This window comes from Dermacentor albipictus, chromosome 1 (genome assembly GCF_038994185.2).
Source record: "Dermacentor albipictus isolate Rhodes 1998 colony chromosome 1, USDA_Dalb.pri_finalv2, whole genome shotgun sequence".
NCBI classification, from domain to species: domain Eukaryota; kingdom Metazoa; phylum Arthropoda; class Arachnida; order Ixodida; family Ixodidae; genus Dermacentor; species Dermacentor albipictus.
In genome coordinates, this window is record NC_091821.1 from 488725652 (window position 1) to 488743701 (window position 18050).

The window sequence follows — 18050 nt, forward strand, 5'->3', positions numbered from 1 at the left end:
CCATTTTTCTCAACTTATCGATGAATTCCTTCTGTCATCAGACTGTAATTAATGATCGATTGCCGATTTCCCACTTCCCACGTGGTCTGGCTCTCACACTTAGGCCCTGTATTTACGATATCCAGCTATGTTGTTAACGAAGATCTAGCATTGACTTCCCGTTGTTCTTGGTATAGCCATCTAGATCCTGTATGTGGGCATTCATGTCAGCTAATAGGATAATTTCGGCACCATTCCCGAAACCTTTAATTTCGGCACTTATACATTCCCCTAGCTCCTAATTCTTCTCTCTGGAGTTATGTCCGGTCCGCAAATACGTTACGCCCAGCCAAGTTTTTGTTCCACTTATTGTACATGATAACCAAAGATGCTGTTAGCATTTTGAATTTACTCTTTTTCATTTGACATCCTGATGGATGAGCACTCCGATGCTCCCTCCCTTTCTTTCCGTTTTAGTTCTGTTGCACCGTTCCCAAACATATTTCTCGATCACTGGCGGCTCTTCCGAGTCTCTAGGGTGTGTTTTTGTAACCGCATAGACCCCTATTGGTTCTCTAATAAACTGTTCCTCAATCTTTACCCACTTTTCCTTTCTTCTGCTGCCCTGCATGTTCATGTAGCGTATTGCATGGCGAGCCCTTTTTCGCGTTTTTCTCCTTTGTATCGTATCGCTAGCGATGCTATTCCGAGGTTCTCCTAGGGGACCTTCTTCATTACTACCTACACTGGCCTCCTGATCACCCGCGGGCCCCCCCAAAATGTAACCGCGCTACCAGAAAGTTCCCAGCCCACTTCTCGTCCACGCCTGTGATTTAGGTGGATCCCGTCTCGTTGGAAACCACACCTTCTCGCTTCCCAGTTTACTTCTATAACCTCGAAATCTTTCTGTCGGCTCGTTGTCCATGCAGCCTAATTAGTAGACACTACAGCTCTTTGTGCCTTACTGTCACGTACAGACACTTTCGGCATCATGCACGCCACGATGTGCACCTGAGGGGACAGCTCACAGCTCACGCTAGTTGTCTACTCCCTTCGCCAAGCGCTGGGCTAGCCCTGTCCTTTTTTGTTTAGGACTTCATTTAGTCAACCTGCTACTACGACAAGTTTGCGTCCGTGAGCATTTTCTGCGACCTTTGCTTTTGCTCGCTTGCTGACAGCGCCGAATGTCCGTCCTAGAAATGTACCTACCACCACACTTTTGCGACCTTTCAGCGTCTCCACAATTACCTCTGAGCATCTAGCCAGGTTTGAGCCGCCGGCGATAACCACCTTTTCTCTCTCTGCTACTGTAGAAGCCTATACCTGCTTCCCTTTGTCATCTTTTTCTGTGTGATTTGGATTTCACAAGGAGCATTGACCCCTGCGTCCGTGCTTTTCCTTTGTGGCCGCATCAAGTTAAGTGCAGCTCTTTCCCGCTACCCTATGCCCACGTTGCAGATGGATGGATGGATGAATGCTATGAGCGACACCTTTAGATCGGGGTGGCGGGTTGCACCACCAAGGGTCGCGGATGGATGGATGTATGGATGTTATGCGCGTCCCCTTTGGAATGAGGCGGTAGGCTTCGTCACCAAGCTCTTGTTATTATGCTGCCTAATGTTCTACTTTAGAAGAGTTAACTGCTGGGCTAGTTAACTAGCCCAGCAGTTAAATAGGTTAAATAAAAAAAAACTACTGTGAACTCCCACAGCCAAAATTTCTTATCCCCTGTTGCAAACTGTGCTTTTGTAAGACTCCATTTTTTGTCATTTCCTACTTTTCTTCCACCAATCCTCCAATCACCTTTTACTAATCCCTATTGCGGACATGTTTACTTTTCCACTGCTCTCGCTGAACCCAGGGGCTTCAAGGAGGCCAGTGGTGCCTAAATTGGCCGCTGGGCAGACATCTTCACATTCTAATAAAACATGCTTCATAGGTTCCCTAGCTTTACCGCAGCAAGCACACGCTTCTTCTTCCTTCTTATATCTCGCTTTATAGGTGCGTGTTCTATGGCATCCCGATGTCGCTTTGAAAAGTAATGGGCTTCCCTTTGAATTGTCATAAATTGTTTCTTTCCTGATTTCGTCTTTTCCTCTTAAGTAGTTACTCATGGCACGTTTCTTTTTCATTGCCGCTGCCCATGAGATTATTTCTGCCTCTCTGACTTTCCGCTGGACGGTCTTTGTTGCTGTGTTGCACACCTTACAGGCCGCATACTTAATGGTAAGCTTCCTAGTTCTTTTACTCCACTGTGAATCAATGTTTTTCCTGTACAGATACCTGAGCACTCTCCCAGCCCATTTAGTTTCTTCCATATTCCTCAGTCGTTCTTCAAACACAATTTTACTGCGAGGTTCCTTCACTTCAAAACTAGTCCAGCCCACATCCCCCTGCAATGCTCCATTTGTAGTCTTCCCTTGAATGCCCAATGCAAAGGTTCCCATCGAGTTCTGATTGTGCGCCTGATTTAAAGCAAACAACCGCATTTCCAAAAGTAATTCCTGGAACCATTACACCTTTCCACATACCTAGAAACACCTCGTACCTATTGTATCCCAATAGCGCTTTGTGCTTCATTGTGGCTGCATTTCTCTTCCCCTTCACTGTTACTCTTTTTTCCTGTGTTTCCGTATATTTATTGCCTTTGTTTATCCAGATAACAAGGTATTTATATTTTCTTACGCGAGGTATTTCCTGGCTCTGTATTGCTACTGCCTGTTCACTGTTTTCATTGAATACCGTAACACCTGATTTTCTAACACTAAATTTTAAACCTAAATTGTTGCCTTCCTGTCCACAGTTATTAGCCAGACGTTGCAAATCACTTTGCTTGTTAGCTAGCAACACAATGGCGTCCGCGTAAAACAAACATGGAAGCTGCTGCTCGACTACTGTACCCGCCTGTTTATATGAGAGATTGAAACCGATATTACTTTATTCTAGCCCCTTCTCCATCCTGCCCGCATTTCACGCGAGCGCCATCTGCTGGTGCTACAAGGGACCCAGTAGCGCGCGGGGAGCGTGTACTCTGCTGTGATTGGTTGGCCTATTCATCAAGAGAACAGTTAAGCCGTAGCCACGGTCACAACAGTTGGCGAGGTGGTTCGCAAAGGAAAGCTTCGCTTTAAAAAATAATTTAACCACTGCTCAAACGCGTGCATGGGAAGGAAGTTTCAAACGCGCGAGTGTTATGGGGCAAAGATTCAAAGTATGCCATCTGGCTGCATGCAACTGGACTTCCTATTGCATTTACCGAAACAGAAAAACAGCTTCACTGGGAATTCAGCTGTTATTCCACAATGTCGCACACGTGTGCTACTATTTTTGCTTTACCCGCCGTGGTTGCTTAGTGGCTGTGGTGATGGCTGCTAAACACTAGGTCGCGCGATTGGATCCCTGCCACGGTGGCCGCGTTTAGACGGAGGTGAAGTGCTAAAACACCAGCGGTGCTTAGATTTAGGTGGGTGTTAAAGAACCCTACGTGGTCGACATTTACGGAGCCTCCTCTTACGGCGTGCCTCCTAATCAGATCGTGGTTTCGGTCGTAAAACCCCATATTAATTTTTTTTGTGAATATGGCCCCAGGTCTTTCGGTGCTTCGAAACGGTAAAACCATCAGTTGACAGAGGTGGGGGTTTTCTTAAGGCGAAATAAGCTGTTTCATTCTGTCCTTCCCCTCAAACAGATTTTTCTTCTTTTTGTTATTTGCAGGAAATTAGTGAAACGACAAGTGAAACATAAACCCCAGAGACAATTTTCAGGTTTCGAGCAGGAGAGTAGGATCGGAATATCGAGAATTCGCTCACATGGTTGGTTCGTTTCACGTCTATCAGTCACAAACATTTCTTCAGGCATATGGATTACAAAACTGCCAAATTTTACGACCGTACCTCTATTTACCTCATCATATTACCCGTTGAGAAAACGCGATCAGACAGCTTATTCCGTAGATGTTCTCAGTCTCGGTTCTTAGGAATCATGCTGCAGGTGTGTTAAAAGCAGCTAGAAGGACGCCCCAGTCCGCGAAACCTGTCCAGCAAATGTTGTTGTTGATGATGCGATGAAGATGGCCACATCCTGGTGCCCATCATCAGCAGGTGGCCATGTGAAGCAATCACCATGCTGTTGCGTCTGGCGTCCCCGTCCCTGTTTTTCCCCTCCTACAATATACCTATAATATTCACGTTTATTCAGGTTCCCATTTCGAACGCCCAGTCCGCTTGCAAAGGCGTCACAAAGCTATTACGCGTTCTCATAACTTCGTTTCGTTTTCAGTCCAGTTGCACGCGCATGCGGCACGTGATACCACCTGTCGAACCCATTTGGCAAACAGCTGTGACTGCAGGGCTTCGCTGAAACAGAAACGGAGCTTGCCGCGTCCCGTCCACGTCGCCCGCCCATGGAAGGTACGCTCGAGGATTTTTTTCTTCAGTTGGCCGCGAAAAGTACATTTCGAATAACTCTATTAAACGTTTCTTATTTTTTTGGAGCTCTAATAATCACAAGAACTGGTCGTTTTCATGTGCACTTAGACCCGTGGGGTAATGTAATGATGATTCCTTATTTTCTCTTCATGCTATTAGGCTCTCTGCCCTCATGCTCGCACGACGCCTTTGGTCTAGAATGAAAGCGGTTGAAAGAGATAATTATCTTGTACCAAGGGTTTTCTACACCCTATCCACTTCGAGTGCGCTTTTCGCACGTTATGTTTTGAGTTGATTTATGCTGTTTGTAACCAATGACAATTATGCACACTCTAGGTGAATCGGGACGAGCCACCCAGAATGCTCCAAATGAATAACTAGGGCAGCTCTTGGAAATGATGTAAGCTATAAGCCCGGCAGAAGACCTTGAAGAAGCTGATAACAGTCTTTGTTAGGCAGAAAATGAAAGACGCCTATAACTAACAAATTATTAGTATCCAAAGCGATCATATAAGTAAGCGCTCAGCGTATGTATATTGTTGCTAGAAATATGGGCCTTCGCAATAGTCATGGAACCAAAGTAATTTCTCTGTGGTATACTGGGTTAGCCGGCGATTCTAGTATTCATGAAACTTGAAAAGCACCATCACCTCAGAAAAATATATTAATACATATTTTTCATATTTATAATTGTAGCGCGCTATCTATTGTTTGTGGTTCATCAGCTTGACGCTTGTTTTCGTTCATGATATTGAAACGTGTGCTTTATCTTTCTCCCGTGACCGCGGTTCATTGGCTAACAAGTGGTAACAAATGTAAAACATTATCGCTCAGCATGGGACGCATCTTAATGTATCAGACGTTTCTCGAATACCTGATGGTTCTACCCGATGTGTGTTGTCGCTGCACTTTCTGTAATCTGATTGTACGCGCGATGCGAATTATGTAGTACTTTCTCGAAGACCCGCAGGCACCAGTGATTACTCTGGAACCTCCGATGGCTCATGTATGAAAGCCGACACGCTTGACCCGCAGATCAGATTTTCGATGACCGCCAAATGCGTTCGCCGCTATGCTTGCTATTTGAGGGTAACCTGCTTTTGAGGGTAGAGGTTCGCCCAATAATGCGCTAGGTTCGTCGGTAAAAGTTTTGCTCTTGTATTAATCGTCACTACGTGACATCTGGTTGAGGTGGTAGTGCGTTCATGTACTGAACGTGCCCGCACGGTCGCGATGCAAGTCCAACACCCGAGGACAACACAAACGTCGCCGAGGAGCAACGAGCTAGCCGTGGGCTGCAATGACTGCTACCGGACTACGGTCCTCATCCAGAGAAGGCCACGGGAATCAAGGCAAAGTCATAAACCCCAATGACTACTCCAGCGTCCCCCATCCTGCTGCAACAACCTCGGGAACCACCAACTTTCCGTGGATCATCAGCTGAAGACCCAGATACATGACTGGAGATCTATGGACGAATGGCGACTTTCAGGAACTCGAACTCCGATGACAAGCTGCGACAGGTATACTTTGCCTTAGAAGACGCCGCCATAATATAGTGGTTTGAGAACCGGGAGTCGACCCTGAGAACATGGTGCCTGCTTCGAAACGGCATCCTGTGGGCGTTTACGAGCGTCGGGCGCAAGGAAAGGGCCGAAGCTATGCTAGAAGCCGGAATACAGTCACCCAATGACAACATCGCGATTTTCACGGAGGCGATGACTTCTCTGTGCAGACAGGCCAACCCCGATTTGCCTGAACGGAAAAAGTTCGCTTCTTGATGAGGGATGTCAAGCAAGACCTCTTCGCCGGATTGATACGCAACCTGCCCATGACTGCTGCTGAATTCGTTTCCGAAGCCACAACCACTGAGAAGACGCTCGATATGCGCGCACGCCAATATAACAGCCGAAACTACACCGGTGTTCAAGCACTTGGCAGGGACGACATGCAACAGACCATTAGAGCGATCTTTTGCGAGGATCTCTAGAAGCTCTTTCCAAGGTCGTAGCCTCAAGTGTCCTCTGTCGCCGACAGTTAAAAGAAGCGGTTCAGCGATCACTTGGGGTTACTGAAGTGGAATCTTCATCGCCACATCGCCAGCCGGAAGCGAAGACGCATGCCGCCGTCGGCGGCCACCAGATCCCCACCAGATCCGCCAGGGCCCCATGGCGCCGTCATTCTGTCGTCAGATGCCGAAACCGCCGCCGCCATCCCAACCATCGATCGGCGAGCGAAACACCCCGAGGAAGGCAGAAATTTGGCGCGCCTGCGACCACAGCCCACTCTGCTACCATTACGGAGAAGCCGGGCATGTGTACCGCCGATGCTCCTACCGCGAATGGTGAATGCCAGGCTTCGCCGTCAACGCACCGCGCCCACAGCTTGGAGAGCGCCTTCGTGACATCGCCGACTACCACAGCGCCACTCAGTGGAGCTCTCGACGACCACCCTGTTCGCTGTCGTCAGGCCGCTACCTGTCACTGCAGCGTCACCATACACTGGCGCAGCCCGGGTCCACTCTGCAAGTCTATATCCGGAAAACTAAAAGCAGCAACCGATGCACCACGTAGTAATGCCGACGACCATCTGCCGATGAGGACAACACCAAGATCTATTGCAACGACTCATCGACGACACGCCCCCATTCCGACAAAGCCAGGAACACAAGAATACGCCGAGGAAAGAGGACCTGACAACTCCACGTATGCGCCACAGGTAACAGCGATGTAGTCGTGATCCGACGCCAACACGTATCTGCAATGGAAGAAAAATAATTACAGACCCCGACTTGTTTCTCGACGGCCACGAAGTCCCCGCGCTTGTAGACACTGGAGCCGCTACAACGTCATCAGTGGATTATTCGCCGACAAGTTGAAAAAAAAATCTAGAATACATGGGACGGCCCTAAATTCGACAGCTGGAAGGCACCTGGTAACGCCGGCTAGAATCTGTACGGAAAGAATTGCAGCCATGATCGAACCTACCATGCGACGTCCTTTGTCCTCCAACAGTGCTCGCGAGACGTTATTCTCGGCATGAACTTCCTGAATCAATACGACGCAATCATCGACTTGAGGTCGAAGTCGATAACGCTGTCCACAGGTCAATCGATATCGATAAATGGCCTTCCAGTCAGCATGTCTTCAGTGTACTTGAGCACCAGGTCAGCATCCCGCCTCGCTCCAGCATTTCCATTTTGGTCGCCACCGAATATGTCGCAGACGGAGAGGGTGTCATTGAGGGCAACCAACGTCTACTGCTCGACCGTGGTATTTTCGTCGCAAGAGCACGACTGCACGGAGGGAAAGCGAAAATGGTTCTGACGAACTTCAGCCAGGAGTTGCGTCAGATCAAGAAGGGCTTGACGATTAGATACATTAAGAAAATTGTGGAAACTAGCAATGCGTTCGTCCACTCGGATTCTACCGCATCTAACCCGACGAGCATTGTTCCCGAACCAGACGTCGACAAATCTCCCCATGAATAAGCAGCAACAGCTCACAGGTCTTCAAAAACTAAAAAAAAGGATGCTTTTCGATGTCATCAAGGATCCGACAAACAGCAGTTGCAAAGCATCGCGTAATAAGCGAAGAGTGCACTCGACCACTCCTCCAGAGCCCTTCTCGCTTCAAAACAACTTACTCGTAAAGAACTTCTCACCAGTCCGCGCCAATTGCCTTGTTGTTTCCTAAACACTGCGTCCAGAGGTACTGCACGCCATACATTACGATCCGACCGCTGGACATATCGGATTCTCTCGGATGCTATCCAAGATGCAGGAAATGTATTACTGGCCGCGCCTGACTGCCGACGTCGCCCGTTATGTAAGAACATGCCGAGACTATCCGCGATGCAAGACACCACCGAAAAGGCCAGCGGATTACTCCAGCTGATCGAGGCTCTCTGCCGACCAGATTGGCATGGATTTCTTGCTACCCTTTCCAACGCCAACATCTGGAAATAAGGGGATCGTCCTGGCGACATACTACAGCAACAGCTCCGCAGAAACGAAAGCTCTGCCGAAAGTTAGCGCAGCTGAAGTGGCGAAATTCTTCGTTGAGAACATCCTCTTACATCATAGTGCCCCAGAAATCCTCATCACCGACAGAGGAACGACCTTTACAGCGGAGCTCACCCAAGGCATTTTGCAATACAGCCACACGAGCAACAGGAGGATAACTGCCCACCGTCCACAGACGAATAGTCTTGCAGAGCGCTTGAACAAGACCTTCGCCCGTGCTGACAATGTACATCGACTTTGAGCTCAAGACATGGGATGCCATTCGGCGGTAACTAACCTTCTGTTATAACACGGCAGTGAAAGACGCCGTTCGAGCTCGTTTACGGTAGGAACCCAACGACGATTCTCAATGCCATGCTGTCGCACGTCACCGACGAAGAGAACCTCGACGTCGTCGCCTATCTTCAGCACGCCGGAGAAGCCCGACAGTTAGACAACCTGCGCATCTAGAATCAGCAGAGGACGAACAGCCAACACTAGAACCCTCGACGACGCTACGCTTAGTATCATCCAGACGACGATGCTTGGGTCTGGACTTCGATAAGCCTACGAGGGCTCAGCAAGAAACTGTTAAGACGCTATTTCGGACCATACAAGATCATCGAACGCATTGACGCACTGAACTATGAGCATCTATCAGGTCTTGCCAGGCGGCATAACGCAATTACAGAGGCACCGCCCAGGACCGGAAGTCATCCACGTGGTGCGTCCTAAGCCTTGCTACACCCCCTGAAGAAATTAGGGACTTTCTTTGTTGGTGTTATGTCGTCTTTATGATACGTGGATTTCTTTCCGCTTTCATGTGTGTTTGCAGCATCAGGACGATGCTTTTTAAAAGGGGGCTTTGACACGTGTGCTTCTTTAGCTTTCTCCGGTGACCGCGCTTCACCGGCTAACAAATGTTAAGCGTTATCGCTCAGCGCAAGACGCGCGTGTATGTATCGGAAGTTTCTCCAATATTATCGATGGTTCTATCCGTTGTCTGTTGTCGCTGCACCTTCTGTAATGTGATTGTATGCGTGAAGCCAATTCTGTGTTGCTTTCTTGAAGACCCGCGGACACGAGCGACTACGCTGGAACATTCGATGACTCATGTATAAAAGCCGATGCACTTGGCCCGCAGATCATATTTTCGACGATCGCCAACTGTGGTCGCCTCTATCATTGTTCTTTGAGTGTAACCTACTTTTGAGGGCACAAGTTCGCCCAATAAAGCGCTAGTTTCGCCATTCACGGTTTTGCTGCTTTTTTCACCGTCACTACTACGTGACAATATTCTTGTTTGAGGCACTCATGGTAGCTTATGGAGGTGTGCGCATTTTACGCTGCATTTTTGGCGAAGTGCCCTATAAACAGGCTAAAATAGGCATGCGAATACAAAGCTATATCTCATCGACGAGTGCGTCTCGCATTCACGGAAGCGAGTTTCAGCGCCGTGCTATATGAGCGCTACTTTTGCAAAGTGACTGTCGAAATTGTTTTGTTACCATTGATATTGAGAGCACTTACTGTAAAGTAAACATAACGCCTGCCATCGTACGCGTTTTAAATTTCACGGTCCGTGTTGTCAACGAAAACTAGATATCACTCTACAAATTTCGTGCCTTAAGATATGTTTATGTTGGTCGTGTGCTGAGTCTAACGTTATCGCTGATTTGAACTTTCTTTAGATGAGCTGTGAATAGCCTATCAACAGCTGCCTTTTGCATTAAGACAGTTACGCAATAACAACGAAATTGCCACTACAGTGCATGACTTTTATGTATGCCATTGATGTTCTTTTGCACGCACCAACACAGGTGCATCAAAAATCCTCCCCGAAAATGGGGAGAATGATCAGGTGAGAAAGACAGAGGACCTTTGTTTGGCGGGACGTCAGATTCCAGCAAATGTAAGGCGCTACTTTGAGATGGGAGCTGGCCGAGGCCAAACTGTTCGTGAAAACGAGCGGGCATTCCAAAGGTGAGTTTACCGGACACCAACCAGAAGATGTGTTTTCGTTTGAAAATGAAACGTTGCAAAGTAATGTATATGAAGTTAGAAATATCTGCAACAGGGGTGCTATAACGTAAAGCTATTCCACTTTTCCATTCCAATTCTGCAATCAACCCGGCACGATTGGTCTAAAAATTTTTGGTGCACCTCCGCTTAGCCTGTCCGTGACGCGACGTCATGAAAACGGAGATAGCACCCTGTCTGATAAGACGGGTGCACACTGATTATGCATGAATAGGCCCAACAAAAGACAATTATTTCTGATTCAACGCCTTTTCGCCATTAGCCCTCAGTGATTGGTAAAAAATGTTTGGGCTGCTCCCACTTCTGCCTGTCACGCGAGGCCACAAGACCACGAAACCTCACCGCTTCAAGATGTCGTGTAGGCGTTAAGGATGTCTAATATGCCGAACAAAACTGAATTTTTCTCTGAATAGCCGAGGACTGCCCCGTTCCGAAAGGAACAGAAGATGGCTCCCCGCAGATAGCTCAGGCACTGGCTACTCGCGCCTACTGGACAGCATGGATTCATTTGCGTATAGTAAAGGTGTTTGCGTGGAAGTATAACGTTATCGAGCCTTTTCCGCTCGTATACGACATTGCTCTGCCAACTCTACTTCGCTGAGGATCCGTTTCAGCGACAATCTTAACCTTTCGTTGCACGCCACCGGGATTTTCGGCCAACCACCGCAGTCAAGAAAGGGGAAGCCGACCAATCAAAGACGCATTTACCACCCTCCTCATCCGGCTATCAATTTTCACTGCGCTGGCTCGGCCCCATTGTGTCCCTCTCCACTTGAGCGTGCTCCTAACGTCTTGTCAACCAATTAGATAAGAAAAAGAGCTCAATGTAGGCAATATTATTCGTTTTGAAAGCAAACAAAAGTTAACTCTTATAAACGAGGAGAGCGCTTGATTGGGCTTTTCAGACAACGCTGCGGGTCACCACTTTAGGTTTTAGGAAAAAATGACAGTCTCGCGTTCATGGCAAACACAAAACATGGAAAAACACATGGAATATACAAATTTTACGCTTTTATAAGAACAATATCAATGTCTGTGCGTGTCTATATTACTTACATACTGTACGAACCCACAGCCATCGCGAAATGCGAAGGTTGTGGATTCGGTTGCCACCTGCGGCAAGCTTTTTCATCCACTTTCATTTCCAATAACTTATCGTTTCTTTATTTCATTTATTAAGCACAAGTAATATCCCCTATGTTGTCCTTGGTGTCAGTGCTTGTTGGCTTGTGATATGACCAATAAAAATCGGGCCCCTCGTTTAACCCCCTTTCTTCTCGTTTATTACATAACGGGGGTCTCGAATCCGGCAACATTGATGCCTTCAGGTAGCATGTGGGTTTACTGACCAGTTGCCTTCACCCAAAAAGATCACGTTCTCGTGACGCCTGCGGCAGAAAGGACGTTCAACGTCCACCGCCAAGGTCTGTGAGTGGCGGCGCTGGCTAACACTCCCAGGGCCCTACGAGGACACATAAATACCCGAGAAAGTGGATGGGGAAGCGGCGCCGCGGTAGCTCCATTGGTAGAGCACCGCACGCGAAATGCGAAGGTTGTGGGTTCGGTTCCCACCTGCGGCAAATTGTTTTTTTCATCTGCTTTGATTTCGAATAACTTATCTTTTATTTATTTTATTTGTTAAGCACAAGTAATTTCCCCTGTGTTGTCTTTGGCGTCAGTGTTTGTTGGCTTCTTATGATACTACATACTGTGTGAATTACAAATATACATTAAACAAACATTTCACATGCGTTATTTTTTATTATTAGGCAACTATATTCATATAACATAGCAAGATGTTTGTATACACACATACATATTGCACGGGTTTGTATGTTTACACACACCAAAAACATCGAATAATAAGTGGATAAAGAGCCACAGCAAACATTATTGCTGAGAGTATTTTAATTCAGAAATGTTTATGAAATTTCTTATGTCATTTTTCAAAATATTTATAGTGGTACTGAAATTCAATTTTTCTTCGACCTTACTTAATACAGCAGCTACTATTCCATTTTCTGTCGTCCGTACTCAGTTCGTATTTTGGAAGTGCGTCGTTCTTGGAATCTTACACAATAGCTAGGAATTATTTACCCTTTTGTGTAGAGTTTGTTTTTGTGTATTAATTGCAATAGCTTCAAATAATATAACTGGTCTGCCCACAGTATACCATGTTTTATAATTAAGGGAGCCGTTCTTAAATCTTGCAGTTTACCATACTAATTTTCTAGAGACCGTAAAATCTTTTTTTAAGTATAACAAGCTTGCTGTAATTCGTTTTTTTATTGATACTCCAGACAAGTAAACCGTCGGCAAGTTTGGAATAGAAAAGAGAATAATAAAGAGTTCGCCTTAGCCAGAGTGGTATATGGTGGGTTACCCTCTACAAACATCGAACTGTGCGTGCTAAATCTAAAATGAGATAATTCATATGGGTAGTCCAATTTAGTTGTCTTGAAACCATACCCCGAGAAATTTTTGTTTTTCAACATGTTTAATTAGCGTTTCTTCAAATTTTGGCATTACGTTTCTGTACAATGGTTTGTGTAAATATCACGTATGTAGTTTTGGAAGCATTTAATGTCAGCTTGTTCTGTTTTAGCCATCTGGATGGATGAAAAAGACGTGCATTGGCATCGAGTTCAACTGTGGCAAGGTTATGGGAGGAAAAAATATATTTGTGTCATCTGCATACATGATGACGTCAGAGGTACCAGGAATAGAGCCAATGTTATTTATATACATAATTAGTAATAGTGACCCAAGTATGGAGCCCTGAGGGACGCTTTGTTTTATTTTTATTTCCTTTGAAAAGGCTCCGTTATTCCTTACAAGTTGAAAGCGATCACATAAGTACCTTGCGAGAAGATCAAGGGCAATGCATTGGAGTCCCATACCTGGATAACTTGTTTAGTAATAAATCAAATTGTATAGAGTCAAAGGCTTTGCTGAGGTCTAGAAACAGATCAAGCGTATATTCCCCATTCTCCATCTTTTCGATGATATTGTCTTTGATATTTACTAGAGCCTGCTCAGTTGATTTGTGCTTTCGAAAACCATATTGCTTTTCGGCTATTAGTCTATGTTTTTCAAAGAATACCAGGAGTCTTTCATAAATAAGGCTTCAAAAGTTCTTGATATTGTGGGAAGTACAGATATGGGACGATAGTTCGATAAGTTGTTTACACCGCCCCCTTTATAGATCGCAGTAACTTTCGCAGTCTTTAACTGGCTTGGAAAAATGCCGTTTTCCCGTGAAACATTAACGATGTTACTAAGTAACCCACAAATCAACGGCGCAACTAATTTTATTTCAGCTGCCCCTACTGTGGGGCTATTAGCAATGTCGCACACATGCTCTGGCGATGCTCCTCGTTACAGGGACCCAATCGCATCACAAAAGAAGAATGGAGCTCTGCCATCCAGAGCTCAGAACTTTCACGTCAAACCTGGGCTGTCCAGAGAGCCCACGATGTGGCGGTTAGGCTCGGCCTACCAGTCCCCACGTGGGAGCGGCCCACAGCTCTGCCCTAGGGCAAAGCTTCTCAGGAGCTTGCAATTAAAGTTCTTTGTCTGTCTGTCTGGGCATATTTCATCGGTCCCTGGCGCTACATTATTCTTTAATTGTTTTATTACATTTCATATTTCTACTGGGTCTGTAGGTTGCATGTCGATAGATATAAAGATCGTATTTGCATTGAGAGCGCCATCATCACATTGTGTTTCACAAGAAGATACTTAGGAACCAGCGTTAACAAAGTGAATATTCATAGCATCTGCCAATCTTTGCTCGCGCAGTGTTTCTCCATTTATGGTAAGCTCCTCACAAACATTAGTAACCTTTTTCCTTGAAGTGAGCGAGTTCACTACGACCGATATCTTTGGTCGTTGTAAATTCTTTGAAACGTTTTCTCGTAGCATCGGTGATTTGCTTTTTTCAGATCGGACGTTAGGGCGTTTCGGTGTTTTTTGCATAGTTCAAATTTATCAGGCGCCCGCGTGCTCACAAAGTCATGATATAACTTATTCTTTACTTTGATACGATAATATAAATCCGAGGTAATCCATGGTTTCCTTAGCTTTTTTATTTCTAGAAGATATTTTTAGTGGAAACGAAGCATCATAGCAAGCGCGAAGCAATATTATGAATGTATCATACACATTGTTTACATTTTCTTTGTAATAGAGGTCGTGCCAATTAATTTATTTAGCTATATAAAAAAACGTTTCCCTCGTTTCATCATTTATTAGTCGCTCAATTGTCAGCTGTTTAGTTGGTTGGCTGTTTCTTTCAGTAGCAAATGAAGCAAAAAATACAAGGGAATGATCGCTTAAGTCATAGGAAAGAATCCCAGTTTTGTATTCGCATGGGTTTACATTCGAAGCACAAATACCTAGTACTGTTGCACTGTGCGTAGTAATGCTGGTTGGTCTTGTTATGTAGTTTGTTAAACCGTAAGTGAAAAAAAAACAAGTTCTAACTTGTAGGGATGCGTGACTCTCACGCGTCCCTGGATATGTTGTTTTCCCGCATAGCTCCCGTCTCCTGTAATGCGCCTTCGCCGCATGGCTTGGTGCCAGTGGCAGTCAGTGTGGTTGAAGCGCACTGCGAGAGATGGCGCTAGTGTAGCTCTGCTAACGCCACCTAACAGCGGGGTTACTTGTACGTGGTAAGGCGAAGGCTCTTCCTCTTTGGCTCGGGTCGGCAAGCGGCATGGACGCTCCGCGCGTGCGCCGATCCATCTTTCTGCGAGACCATCTCCAGAAGCCTCGTTCGAACGCGCCACCGTTTGCGTGACCGTAAGCGCGAACGACCAGGCGTTGGTGTGCAGCATGGGGCGAACGTATTCGCTCGTTATCCGGTCACGGTGAGTCGGAATTCCGCGATTTGTCGCTCGCCCATCGGCATGTTTTGTGGATAGCAACTCGGCTAGCAGACATTAGTTTATGAAAGGTGCAATAAATACCCGTGTGATTTTTTGCACTACTGTGTTGTCGTTCCTTTGTCCCAAGAATACTGGTGAGAACCCCACAAACTTTTTGGCATATGGGTCATCTGAAATGAAATTATGTTGGTGTCACCTATAACAACACAAGGAGTATTAGGAGAAGTAGTGGTCTCAAGTAATGTGTCCAGAAATTCCAAGAATTTATTTTTATGCCCCTGAGGTGGACGATAAACCACAGTAATTAACAATTTGCGAATGCGCATACTTAGTCACTCAGTGTCTGCGGTCATAACTGATAGGTGTTCAAGGATCTCATGAGACAAAATAACGCAAAAATAAATGGCTACTCCACCACCTTTTTACCCATCACGACAGAGGTATTCTGAACGGTAGCCTGAAAAGTGTGGTGCGTGTGCTTTGTCTGTTATCCAAGTTTGCGCAAAGATTAAAATGCCAATATCAGAAGATATGAACGAGAGCAAAACTGCAATATTATCTGTTCTTCCCTTTATGCTTCTGCAATTTGTGTGTATTTGTGTAAACCCTTTTTTCGTGGATAACTCGCTATTAAATTCATTGACAGTATAATATCTGCAGTTCTCGATCAGTTCCGCCATACGTAATATGAATAGCAAAAACGAACAAGTTTTATCAGTCGTATAAACTTGTAAACATTCGCTTAATAAATAAATTACAAACATGGTGTGACGCGTACACAAGCAAACATGGGCATATTTCACTCGATGAACGCCCGAACTCGCTGTCAAAGCGCTGGAGCGAGAAAGCGCGGGAGCAGCAACGAGCGAGTTTGCCTTCGTGTTGCATCTCGCTTCAACGTGCAGTAAGCGGCGAAAACACAGCGCACACAAAACTATCAGCACTCCGCGTCCACTACGTCCCCACCGCAAATCACTTTCAAGATACGGCCCGCGCGGCCGCGCATGACGCAGCAGCCGCCGGATGGGAATGCCTCCCCCTCCTCCCCCTCTCCCTGGCACCTTGCTCGCGGCGGAAGACGGCGCGCTTCGTCCACGGTTTTGCCCCTTGTACACGCAAGATTGAGCAGCTGGCGTGCTTTCACTCCCACAAACAACATACGGTGCGCGGCGACGATGTTATCGGTGTTCTACTTTATAGGAAACATCGCGGCGATGGCGACGACCACGGCAGACGTGCGCCTGGAATGTTTATCGAAAGAAAACACAATTACCTGCCATATTTAGGCACACATGCTGCTCAATTGAACAGGCTGTTTATATCCGTGTCCCATATGCAGCTGCAGCGAGCGAGCGACCATCTGAATCAGAAAGTGCACGTTTGGAGCCAGCGGCGGGTGCGAAATAAGCCTTCTCACCCGAGCAAGGGGGTAGCATTCTCAAAGTTATTTTTTGTTAAATGCTCTTTCCCATTGGCTGGTCGCTTTTTGCTAATATGTCCGCACCAGAGTTTGCTCCAATTCCCTTTGCGAACAATTATCGCGAAAGAGCCTTTTGTGAATACGGACCCAGGTGTACACGCGTTCTTTCTAATTTTGTTTTCTCTGTGATGTCTTAGCGAATAGGGATGTAGGAAATGTATATACGGTTTTTACGGGAGCAAATGAGAACACCGTTAGGAGGTGTGACGTGCATGCTAGAGAAAGTGCTATAGAAATGCACATTTGCTGTGATGGAGGATGATGACGCTATGTGACCATGTTTTATAACATAGGAAGTAGCCACGAGACTCGACATTTAGAATTTTCTGGTGCATTTAGCTCTTCGAACGTCTGTATACGTCCTGGATGCCTCAGCGCCATCTACACTTTGCGGGGCGAACTCTTAATAAAAAATAACGCTATTTTCCGAAAAGCATCATGTTATGCTCCTCACTTCTCTACGCATAAATAACCGTTTACTGTTCAGCGGCCGTGGCGCCAAGCAGAATATGGATCCTCCGCAAAGAATAGTTGGCAAAATGATGCCGTGTACGTGTTGAAGTGGCTCAATAACGTTATACTGCCACGGAAAATTGCTTATTATACCTAAATAGATCTGTGCACTTCGGCCGCTCCGAGTATCTAGCGCCACAGCAATCGGCGGGCAGCCACCTTCTATTCCCTTGGGAACGAGGCAGTCTTCGGCTATCCTGAAAAAAAATATCACTTTTTCTCGGCATATTAATGGGCTTTTATTGCGCACACGTCATTTCGGCGGAGTCAGTTTTCGCGGTTTTGTGACGTCGCGTGACCGACAGGCGAAGTGGGCGCAGCCCGTAAACCTTTGGTCAATGGCGGAGTATTATGGCGAAAAAGATATCGAATCAGAAATAATTATTTTTCCTTCGATCGGTCTAAAGAAGCATACTCAATATGCACACATCATATCAGATGGGCATTTTTGTGGTTTTTGTGACGTCGCATGTGAAACAGGCGTAGTAGGGGTGGTCCGGAAAGTTTTGACCAATCATGGGGGACTGATTGTAGAATTGGAGTAGAAAAGTTTGGAATAGGTTTACGGTATAGCGCGCCATATTTAGGCATCGCCTGTCTGACCTTTCTTAATGAACCTTAATGGTTGCACATATTGACACCCTAATACTCAAATCAAATACGGGGTGGCCATGTTTAGGTTTTCTAGAATTTTAAAATAATGCCTGTGGCGGACGGCC

The 18050-nt window shown here is 46.1% G+C and overlaps 1 protein-coding gene across 1 annotated transcript in view; it reads left to right on the top strand.

Annotated features, from left to right (window-relative positions):
- Positions 1 to 4268: 4268 nt before the first annotated feature.
- LOC135912294 (2-Hydroxyacid oxidase 1-like) overlaps positions 4269 to 18050 on the top strand; it is a 119074-nt gene continuing 105292 nt past the window's right edge. The window contains exons 1-2 of the mRNA XM_065444688.1: positions 4269 to 4388; positions 10230 to 10392. Coding sequence (XP_065300760.1) covers positions 4382 to 4388; positions 10230 to 10392 — 170 coding nt within the window. The 5' untranslated portion in view covers positions 4269 to 4381. The remainder of the gene's footprint in view (positions 4389 to 10229; positions 10393 to 18050) is intronic.